The sequence below is a fragment of the Magallana gigas genome, chromosome 8 (assembly GCF_963853765.1).
Source record: "Magallana gigas chromosome 8, xbMagGiga1.1, whole genome shotgun sequence".
In the NCBI taxonomy this organism is placed as follows: domain Eukaryota; kingdom Metazoa; phylum Mollusca; class Bivalvia; order Ostreida; family Ostreidae; genus Magallana; species Magallana gigas.
In genome coordinates this window covers 42783628-42794306 of record NC_088860.1, presented here as the reverse complement: position 1 = coordinate 42794306, position 10679 = coordinate 42783628, and the positions used below count along the sequence as shown (strand labels likewise).

Here is a 10679-nt window from a genome sequence, read left to right as displayed (position 1 = left end):
ATTATTACTTTTGTATATTTTGACATCTTTTTTTGGACAATTTTAAAAATGTTTGTCTTTTGGTTTTAATGCACAATATGGCAGGACATCCCCCTTCAATAAGCTGACAGGACTTATATAATACACATTAGAAATGAATTTTTTTTAAAGAACCCAAAATTTTCTGGGGAGCTTCACCCCCACCCACCGCGGGTTTTGCTATGGCTTTGGATGATTGGGCTTACAGCTGCCAATGAACCTGATGCTGAATTAGCGGACCCATCCAAGGTTGGCTAGCTTCGTCACCGCTAGAAGCCACAAGTATATGTGCAAGTGGAATTTGACTATGAATAGTTATACAGATATGAAATACTAGTAACATCTCTAATTGATCTGAATTAAACAAGTATTCAGAATGATAAAGTGGACATCCAAACTTTGCCTGTCTGGAATCAAAGTGACAGTTCAGAGTTATTGCCCTTTCGTTGAAATGGAAAATGATTGAACTAAAAGTGAAAATATTTATACAAATCGTTTATTAAAAAAAGAACAATGCACAATATATAAACGTTTAAGACATTTCGAATGATCATGCAATTAAATCTTTTAAACATGACTTTGTTTTAACTAGGGATGTCAATTTTACTCAGGACTAGTCACTCAATCGGAAGCTTTCGTCGAGCGATAGTGGAGTTCTCGTTATATTTTTAGGGAATCTGTTTATCGTTTTTAAATCAAAATCATTTAAAGTATTAAAAAAATTGATTTATAATAAGGTTAAAAATTTGAAAATCTTAACATTCGTTGACAAATGGCTTTTTATTTTATTTTTCTTATCAAACTAACCACTGGCGTCGGAAGCAAATTGAAAGGGGGGGGGGCTGGCTAGACTGATCCTCAGAAATATTGGGAGAAAAAACCTAATTCCCAAAATCATGAAAATCCTAATCCGTAGGGGGGGGGGGGGGGTGGGGTAATTCTATACTCCCAAAACAAGAAATCTTTCCGGCCATTTGACTCCAACTTCTCAATCTTTCAAACGTATATTACGGAACAATAATGTTTCCTGCGAAAAAAAAGTGGGTGGCTATTCTGCCATGTGCCTAATGGTTAGGTCTAACTTAGCAAACAAAGTGGCCTCCCCGGTTCCGACGCCTATGCTAACACATATATATGTACTAGTATTTGAGCCACAATTCATAAAAGGCAACTCAAACTTGCCTTGTTCCGTGTTAATAAAGTTTAATACTTGTAAAAACAAACGCCTTGAGATAATAATTGATTTGATAAAATTTGTAATATGCATATTGATTTATTTGTCGAGCTCACTAATGTGTTGATTTTTCAAAACTGCGTTTTCTTTTGTCTCTTATCTTCATGAACGTCCAGAAGATTTGAAAGATATGTTTGTGGATGTATGTGTGTGTTTAAGAAAAAGGGGGAGGGGATGGGCTTGTTAGATATATCTATGTCAGAGTGTTATAATATAACAACAATGATTGGCAGTTGTCAGGAACCTTACTATATAATCTGCAGCTAGAATGAAATAACCAGCAAAATCAACTAAAACATCAATACTGTTCATATACAACAAGATGATGATACCAGTAGGGCTGTCACACAACAACCTGTGACAAGCCAAGTAAAAAAATAAGCCATAAAAAACAAACAAACAAACGTGTGCGTACACTCATACAGAGACAAGAGTCCCAAGGACCTTAACGCTCACCTGATTATGATGCAATCCTGTTAAGGATCTGTAGAATTAAAACCTAATACTTTATGATGAGGTGAAAAAAATGATATATTAAAATATATTATTATAAAGAAAACGATATATTCATTTATTGACGAAGGATCAAGAAAATAGATCAGTCTGTTATCTCAATTTTTCAAAATAGATGTTTATAGATTTAGGAACGAATACAAACTTGTATAAGAAAGACATGAATTATGACCTCGACCATTAGCAGGTAGCCAAGTTATTGCAGTTCAAATGATAAGATATACGGAAGAAAGACTTACTAAAATTAAGCGAAGTTCATGTGACAGCAGTAAAGGGAGGTAAATAATAAATATCCAAGGACAATTAACATCTTTGATGAATACATTCTCCTATATATGCTTATGTATGTCACTTTCAACAAAACGTCAATCACTCATAAAAAACCAACAAATTTCAAACTGTTTTTGAGTCCTACATGCGTTAAAAAACTTGAACTCCTCTTTCGAATAATCCTTAATTACACTCGGAGGCGCTTAGAATATAGAAAATATATCAAATAAACTACTCAAATAATATTTTCTTAATTTTAAAAGAAAGGCATGTTGCGCATCGGATGACTAAATATTCGATATCGATACACAATGTTTATAAAACATGTTTAGCACATGCATTCCGGCAATAAGCAGCTAGTGTAGAAAGCAGTTGGCAGCTGACAGTTGGCAGTCATATGTGGAATTTTTGCATTAATTAACATTGAGATTGATAACCCACAGGGGCATATTGCATGTAGTGCATTTAATCAGTTAATTGTAAATCTACGATATATAAATGTAGGTACCGTGTTTAATTTTAGTCGAGTCACTTTAGTAATTGCCAGTGCTGGATTGATTGATTGTCCTCATTATAACAGATACTGCTTCTAATTATCTCATTATTATTAAGTATTGATATGTATTATACATCTGAATATTTTTTCTTGATAATATTGAAATATTTATATAAGAAAACTGAAGAGTCAGATTTAAGTTTTAATGAATGTTTCCATTCTTAAATATATTTTTGTGGCACTAATGGCAATGAACCCAATTCATGCCCGTTTTTTTATTCTTTGTATTGGAGGGGGGTGGAGGGGGTTGGACCCCACTTCTACCCCATGAAAACTTTAACAATGTTTATAATTATTCTCCATCGACAGAAAAAGATCCCGGACCATGCTCTGCCCCCCCCCCCCCCCTCCAACACCGCAAGAAAATTTCCAAATTGGATCCGCGCATACAATTTATTCTTTTCCTAGATCTAAATTATATCATTGCCCACTTACTTTATTTCGACTATTTCAGAACTTACATTCTTCTTCTTCAAAATTCTGAGCAGGCCCCGGGCTCTTCAAAATGTAGGCTAATGAAAAACGTTTGCCGAATTAAGTTACCCCTAATTAATATTCGATCAATGCATGGAAAAAATAAAATTAAAAAAATCTCTGTATTTTTCTCCAAGATAAATTTTGAGCCCTCTTTTGAGACCCTTTTCTGCTGCGAGGACCCCCCCCCCCCCATCCTCATATGAAAATTGACTTGGGGCTTGGTGACTATTGCATGACATTTCAAGGTCGGGTTCGGAATACAATGACTTGTCGTCTGGAGGATGCAAGCAGAGGGACATTTTTTACACGTAAAGAAAAGACGTACTTTTTATTGTTTATAATTTATATGGTTTAATTTATGATTCAACATTGTGCAGTGTTACTTTTTTTTAAAAAGCGTGTGTTGTCAAACTCTTACTTTTAAAGCACAGGCCTCTGAAGTCAGACATAAATAATAAGTTATTTATGTCTCTGCTAAAGCTAGTGTATGTATAACGTTACCCCTGTACACAGTATAGAGAATAATACATATATATCTCTTTCCATGTATACATGTACTCACTGTATCATCCATAGCTAGACATAAATGTCCTCTACCTAACATTGATGTCACGGTGTACATAGTGTAATATGTAAAAGGGAATTTATCATTATATTTATTAACGTTACATTTTCTAGCCTATACAAGTAGGGCTGTAATACATGTATCACACTGAACACATCTGCTTAATAAAAAAAACCCAGTTGCCTGATTTGCCACTTTTATTTTAGACTTTTATTATAAAACAGAAATTGGAAATCATATATATATATATTATCTTTATTAGACTAAAGTAATATGGATATTTAAGTAATAACAACAATTTTACACAGAGAATGAACGAAAACACTGCATGTAGGTGTGTTACATTGCATTTCATATTGTTTTCAAATTTTTATCAATAAAAAGCAGAGGCAATAAGTGTCTCTGTTACATTTTAGTGCCCAACGTGGGGTTAAAATTGAGTTGATTCTACAATAGCTACTGTTATATCACACATTTATAACACAGTTATGGTTTCATTTTGATCACAAATGCTATGTTAAACTTTAATTTTATGTCCAAAATTAATTTATCTTCAAAGGTTTTAAATTTGCCAAAATATAGACACGTACAGTAAGGCAGCAGTACTTTAATATTTTCATTGTTTTAAAATTCCCGCCAGTGCATTTTGTCAGTTACAAAGGTAATGTTGCATACCTGGTGTGTATTTATATTGAGAGGGTATACTGGAATATACATGTACCTTATACATTTAATGGCATTTAGGGGCCTGTGCAGAGAGAGAGAGAGAGAGAGAGAGAGAGAGAGTGCCTAACTTCTTAGATACCATTAATGGCATTTTTTATCATATGGATTAAATGCCATAGTAAAAGTGTAACTGCTGATATGAATTAAAACACAGTTTATCTGACAAAATTTTTATTAAAAAAACTTTAAATTTTATTCAAAACATCATCATGTAAATATACTACTTGTTTAATTAAATTTTTCAGGAGCAACCGATGAGTTTAGCCAAAAGAAAGAAAAAAAAAAAGAAGAAAACTCAGGGAAAAAACAACTAGGCCCTGAATCTTTTGGATGTGGATTTTCTGAAATTTGAACATTCATCAAAGAAAACATGGCTGTTAGAAAATGACACATGACTATTCCTAATCTTAAGATTTAAAGGTAAGTAATGATAATTAGGTCAGACAATGTGAATTCTACTTTGGTTAATATACCTGTATCACTCCTCTTTATAAGGAATGGGCCTCAGTCCCTTTGTGGCCTCGCTCCATTGCTGGTAAAGAATTGAGTGCTACACGTCCATTAACCTTCGTTAGATGTATTTAAACATGTAACAAAAAGTTTGTTGATAACCACATGTGACACATAGATATAGACCTTAACATTTTTCATGTAAAAAAACAAATTTGTTGACATGTTATGGATAAACTGTCATCTTATATACATCTAATAAAAATAGAGATTGTGGTTAATTAAATATATCTATAGACACAACCAATTTGTTTAATTGTACTTTACAATAATAGACAGTGTACCTGTAATTTGAAAGAACATTTTGTTGACATTAAAGATATAAAAACTTGGCGTTAAAAACACACATACTAAGTTAGATGACATGCAATGATTATACACATGGAAACCTATATGTAATGTGTTTACATCTTATAGATTTGGTTAAATTGTTTACATGTTACACATATTTCATAAGAGATATGAAGGTAGTGATCATTGCAGAAAATTTACATTTATATACTGACTGTATGTACAATATAAACACACACAGTAATCCCATCTAATATACACCGTATATATTCAGATGTAAACAGTTTCTTTACGTGTATGTTTTTACACACACAGTATGTAATATATACTTGGTTCATTTGTTTACATCTAATTTATGCAGTTAATTGATTTACATTTTATATTGGATTTTCTTCACTTTACCTCTGTCACTCTCAGTTACAAAGAGGTTGTCTCTGGTGTCCACACATAAACCCTGTGGACGCTGTAAACCACAGTTGTCAATGTAGCGGAGGAACTGTCCGTCCTGATCCAGGATGTGGATACGGTCGTTGTTATAGTCTGTTGTCAGGATCCGACCCTGGCTGTCTGTTTTGATGCCGAGTGGATCAAATGGTCTCTTGGTAGTAGAGGGAGGACCAGTGTAGGTAAACCGGTGTTTCCCGGCCTGATTGACCACCACTACTGCACGAGCTCTATTGTCTGACACACAGATATCTAGGTTCCTGTTCTCACTGATGTATTTAATGTCACCAGATGAATAGAGAGGTTGTCCTTTGTCATCGTACTGAATACTTTGTTTCTCTGTGGAGCCAGAGTAACACACAACTTTTGTTTGTTTATAATCATCACTGTCCATGACAACCAGGAGGTCACCAGATGAGGTACTACAGACACCGCGAGGTTTCCACCCCTGTAGTCTGATCACTGTCTGTATCTGTGTATTCTTCACTATGTTCACGGTTCTATCTCTGTAATCAGTATAAACTAGATCCCCACTCCTTGTCACTGCTATGTCTCGTGGCATGTTCCCTGACTTGGTTTGGATGGACTCCACTAGTTCTCCCTGCTGGTTGTAGAGTTTCATCATGCTGTCATTACCACACGTCCATACTTCTGTATCATTCAGACACGTCACACTGTATAGATATTCATACCATGTGTCTATAGCTGTGATGACCTGGGGTACATCCATCAGTGACCGGTCTGGGGGAGAGGACTCGGCTCCCTGGGGTGGTATGCTGTAATCTTGTTTCTCTGTTGTAAAAGATAATGCTGACAGGGAACCAAACTGTTCAATCAGCTGATCTGTGTGGATTTTCTGAGGCCTAAAGTTTGGTAAGGACACTTTGAGTTTAGGAGGCAATCTTCTGAATTCAGCATTCTTGGATTTGTACTCGGAGACAAGGCAGACATCTTTGGAGTTCAGTAACTTCTTCAATTCAGCAATGGTCTGTGTGATTTTAGAAATAGTGCGTGTGATTTCATCTTCCTGTTTATTTAGGATGGGCAGGTGTTTGGATTCCATTTCCTCCATGTTAGATTTCAGGTTTGTGATAATGGCGTCTATTTCTCTGTGCCAGACTTCTCCTTGTTTGTCAATTGCTGTTGTCAATTTCCGGGAGTTTTTACTCAGTTCAGCTTTTTGCACTGGGATGTTGGATGCAATGACTTTGTATTTAGGATAAAGGGATTTCTCTAATTCTTCCAACTCTTTTTGCAACTTTTCTGTTTTGCTTTCAAAGGTTTTTAGAATATCAATTTGTATATGTCCTAAATGTTTTTTAGATGAAATACACTGTGCACAGATAGGAATGTCACATTGTTCACAGTGGAGTTCACATTGTTTGGTGGGGTGTTTCCTACACTTGGGATAGTTCAGAGTGGTTAAGTATTGTTTTAGTGACACCACTTTATGAACAACAGAGGAATCGGATAAATGTTTCTCTACACAGTCTTTACACAGATGTATATGACAAACTTCACAGTACATGGGGGCCGCAGAGTCCTGACACAGGGTGCAGCGTACAACATCCTGGGCACTGTTCCAGGGGTCCATAGTCAGCTGACTTTTTCTTTACTTTCTATGGGGATATTTATCTGACAAGAATAATTTGGAACATGTAAATCCATGTAACATGGAACATGTAAATATGTGTACACATGATGACAAAATTACATAGAATTACATGTATATTAATAATGCATTGAAACAAACTTAGGCAGTACATACATGTATGTTGATTATTTAAATGTAAAATATCAAATCATGATACTATAACTTGTTATTTTTAATTTCAATGTGGAATTTACCGGTTCTTAACTTTAATATTTACATTCATTAAAAAGACTATGGAAATTTCAAAACATTTTTAGTAAGTTGAAGAACTTACTCAATTCAAATCCAGGTAAACTACCAAATGTCGCAATCCAACATGGCGGGTTCTGCCCCGGTGTTTTACTTTGTTCCTGGTCCCAACAGCTACCTGTGGAATTTATAGGTTGCAACATTCTCTTTCCACAATCTACATGTAGATGACAAATTAATGTTCTTTGTCAACACATTAATCTACTGGCAGTTCATTTCTTTCAGCTATTGATTTTTTGATAAAGCCCAATTATTCTAAAAATATTTATATGTGTAATGCCCCCCCCCCCCCCCATTAAAAATAAATTTGTAGAAAGTGGGATACATAGAATGTATCATGCATGTCTGATGGTCTTTGTTTATTTTTCTGTATCATCTTTGATTTTCATTTGAAAATTTGGTATAATCATAAATTTATTGAAAAGATGTAACAGTTGATGTAAAAAATCATACCTGCATGTAGAAAGGCTGCCAAAAGATATTATAGACCTGCAACTTTCCACACTATTAAAAATTTATGAAAAACTTCAAAAATCCAACATGGCGGGTCGCAGATGTTTATTGTTCCTGGTCCACCTACCTGTACAGGATCACATGATTCAGATTTAAATGTCAGGTACACACCTGTAATATGACAAGGACAGATAAATCAGATATCTGAGTGCTCTTACCTTTAACCTCACACAGTTATAGAAGTGTTTATAAAGATTGTTCTAGTTCAGGACACAGACCACAATTATTTTTCCCTCTTATTCCTTTATACAAAAATAAATCATATAAAAAATTCCACCGGTTCAAATGAGTTCAAATACAGCATACCTATAGAATGACACTAGTCCAACAACATATCCAAACTACAGGAAAATCAATCGAGAGGGGACTGAGATATGGCCCCTAAAATAACCCCTACCATGAAAAATTCACTTTCACTTTGGAATTTGTGTAAACATTGGCCTCTTTACACCCTTTCTACTGTGCCTGTAAAGATAATTTTTCTAAATTTTTTCCTGCCTCTATTTTTTTCAAACCTTCTTCTTTCCATCCATGCCATAAAAGGAACCAAATTTGACCATTTAGTACCCCTAGGAATTTTTGAAATAAATACATACATTTTTAGAATGGAACTACTTGCATGGTCAATGAGCACGGGGTATGTGACCCCTTACCAAAGTAAAATTATTGCTGCAACAATGCCGCAATATTGCGGCTATATTGCAGCAACACATTTTTGTTACCAGAAACCAGATTTTGAGACTAGTGAAATGTTGCCGCTAGCTGCAACAACTTCTGGTAACATTTTGGCAATACTGCTGGAGTGTTGCTGCTAGCGGCAATAACTTCTGGCAACATTCTGGCAATACTATTAGAGTTATTTCTGTAAAAAATTATATTAACATGCACCTAGAATATTGCCACTAGCTGCAACGACTTCTGGTAATATTCTGGCTACACTCAGTATCATACTGCCAGAAATAATTTTCTGGTAACATCTACATGACATTGTATTTGATCATTTAAATCATGAACTAATTTATACATTATATATATGATTCGATCTGGCAATACTGCTAGGCATCATATTTGATTTCTGCTTTAATTATAATTTAAGGATCGAGAAGCCGAGCAGTGGAGGGGGGTTACAAAATTGTCAATTAATTATTTAGATATGATTTCAGTTATAACACCTCAAAATTTGCCAGAAGTTTACCACAAACTTTTCTTTTTCCTCTAATTTATTATGCTTACCGAGCTTGCAAAAGCTTTAGCAGAATTTAGACTTATAAAATTCTACACATTCAGCACAAGTCTTAAACTGTCAATTATAATTGCATGAATTGCTTAATTTTGTATACATATTTTTCCCAAAAGAAAAAATAATAAGTCGAAAAAATTAAATCTAATAAATATTTTATGATTAAAGTCTTATTATAAGAAAGTCTCAATTAAAAAAATCCAGTGATATTCCCTTCAATCGCATATAACTGTTATGCATGGTTACGATGACTGTTTGAATCCCCCCCCCACCTCATGTTTTACGTGAATACCGACCTGTCTGTTCTTTTGTAACGGTATATTCTTTTTCATTAAGTTAAAATATCAGTCTACTTAGATTTGAGTATCCAAACTGCTCGATGCATGTTGAAAATTAAGAATTTTCGTATGCTGTTTGTTTCCACTTTTACTTTCGTTTCAATGTGAAGTTACGCGCGCGCTGATTGGTCGATCAAATCGCTAGCCGCCAATTTTCACATTCGAAGCTGCCATGTTGTCTGCCATCGAGCCTCCTGCCACCACTGGAGATAGTGAAATGAATGAAATACGGGAATTATCTGTAAACAAGGTTAAAAAATACACTGTCAATGGAGTGTTTATCTGTAAAAAAAAATCAACGGCTGAACTGAGGACGAATCTGAGTGAACGAATCGAGTGTTGACATCCCCTGCACCATCTGCATGAGCACGTTTTTGAAAAAGTAAGTTTAGCAATAAAAATATATTCATTGAATGGCAGTTTAAACATGTTTGTTATAAGAATATAAACCGAAAGACTGCGATCTACCATTATACCAATGGGTTTAACACTGTTTAAGAACAATGCGCGGATCTAGAATTTTATTGGGGGGGGGGGGGGGGGTTCGACGGTTATTTGAGTTTGCCAGGGGAAAGGGGTCCGAGGCATATTTTTGGTAATTTTATAATGTAATTTAAAAAAATTTGAAGGGGGAGGGGGTCTGGACCCCCCATGAAACTGCTTAAAATCTGAAAACAATTGCCAATGTGCTTATATGAAATCCATTTATCTTCCCAGTAGGTCTGCGCTGGGTTACACAGACCTGAAGAAAACCATGAAAAAAGCTGTCACCTTACTGATTAAATGAATGGTGGAACTGGCAACCAAAAAAGAATGATGACGTAATTTGTTTAAGATTATGGAGAGGAACATATACACAACAGTGCTGAATTCCAATGTGGATATTTGTTGTGATATTCTGATAGCTGTTTTTTTTATTGTTTATGTGTGAAATAAGAATGCCCACGATGCTGTCAAAAAAAGGACATTTGGATTGCCTAGGACAAATGCCTTGATCAGTCGTAATACACCAAGTGGTTGTGCAGGACGTGTGAACTATATGGTTTGAGCTTTGCTTACGGTCCATATCCGTCTGTGCGCG

At 35.0% G+C, this 10679-nt stretch overlaps 2 protein-coding genes across 3 annotated transcripts in view; one reads left to right on the top strand and one right to left on the bottom strand.

Annotated features, from left to right (window-relative positions):
- Window positions 1–3989: 3989 nt before the first annotated feature.
- Window positions 3990–8651, bottom strand: LOC136271076 (E3 ubiquitin-protein ligase TRIM71-like). 2 transcript variants are annotated; one of them, XM_066070284.1, is made up of 4 exons: window positions 8327–8651; window positions 7961–8131; window positions 7533–7664; window positions 3990–7239 (listed from the first exon to the last, which is right to left on the bottom strand). In XM_066070284.1, the coding sequence occupies exon 4, from the start codon at window positions 7196–7198 to the stop codon at window positions 5531–5533; it is 1668 nt and encodes a 555-aa protein (XP_065926356.1). In that variant the 5' UTR covers window positions 7199–7239; window positions 7533–7664; window positions 7961–8131; window positions 8327–8651; the 3' UTR covers window positions 3990–5530. The 2 variants fall into 2 exon arrangements, with proteins under 2 accessions (XP_065926356.1, XP_065926357.1); XM_066070285.1 differs by having other exon boundaries at window positions 7533–7625.
- Window positions 4758–10679, top strand: part of LOC117685977 (exportin-7-like) — a gene marked incomplete at its 5' end in the record, with an annotated part of 28992 nt that continues 23070 nt past the window's right edge. Inside the window, 1 exon segment of the mRNA XM_066070080.1 lies at window positions 4758–4779. Within this exon segment, the coding sequence (XP_065926152.1) occupies window positions 4758–4779 (22 nt within the window).

What these genes read in the sequence shown, in the direction of transcription:
- LOC136271076 (XM_066070284.1), bottom strand. Translation starts at nt 7,198, where the DNA reads ATGGACCCCTGGAACAGTGCCCAGGATGTTGTACGCTGCACCCTGTGT.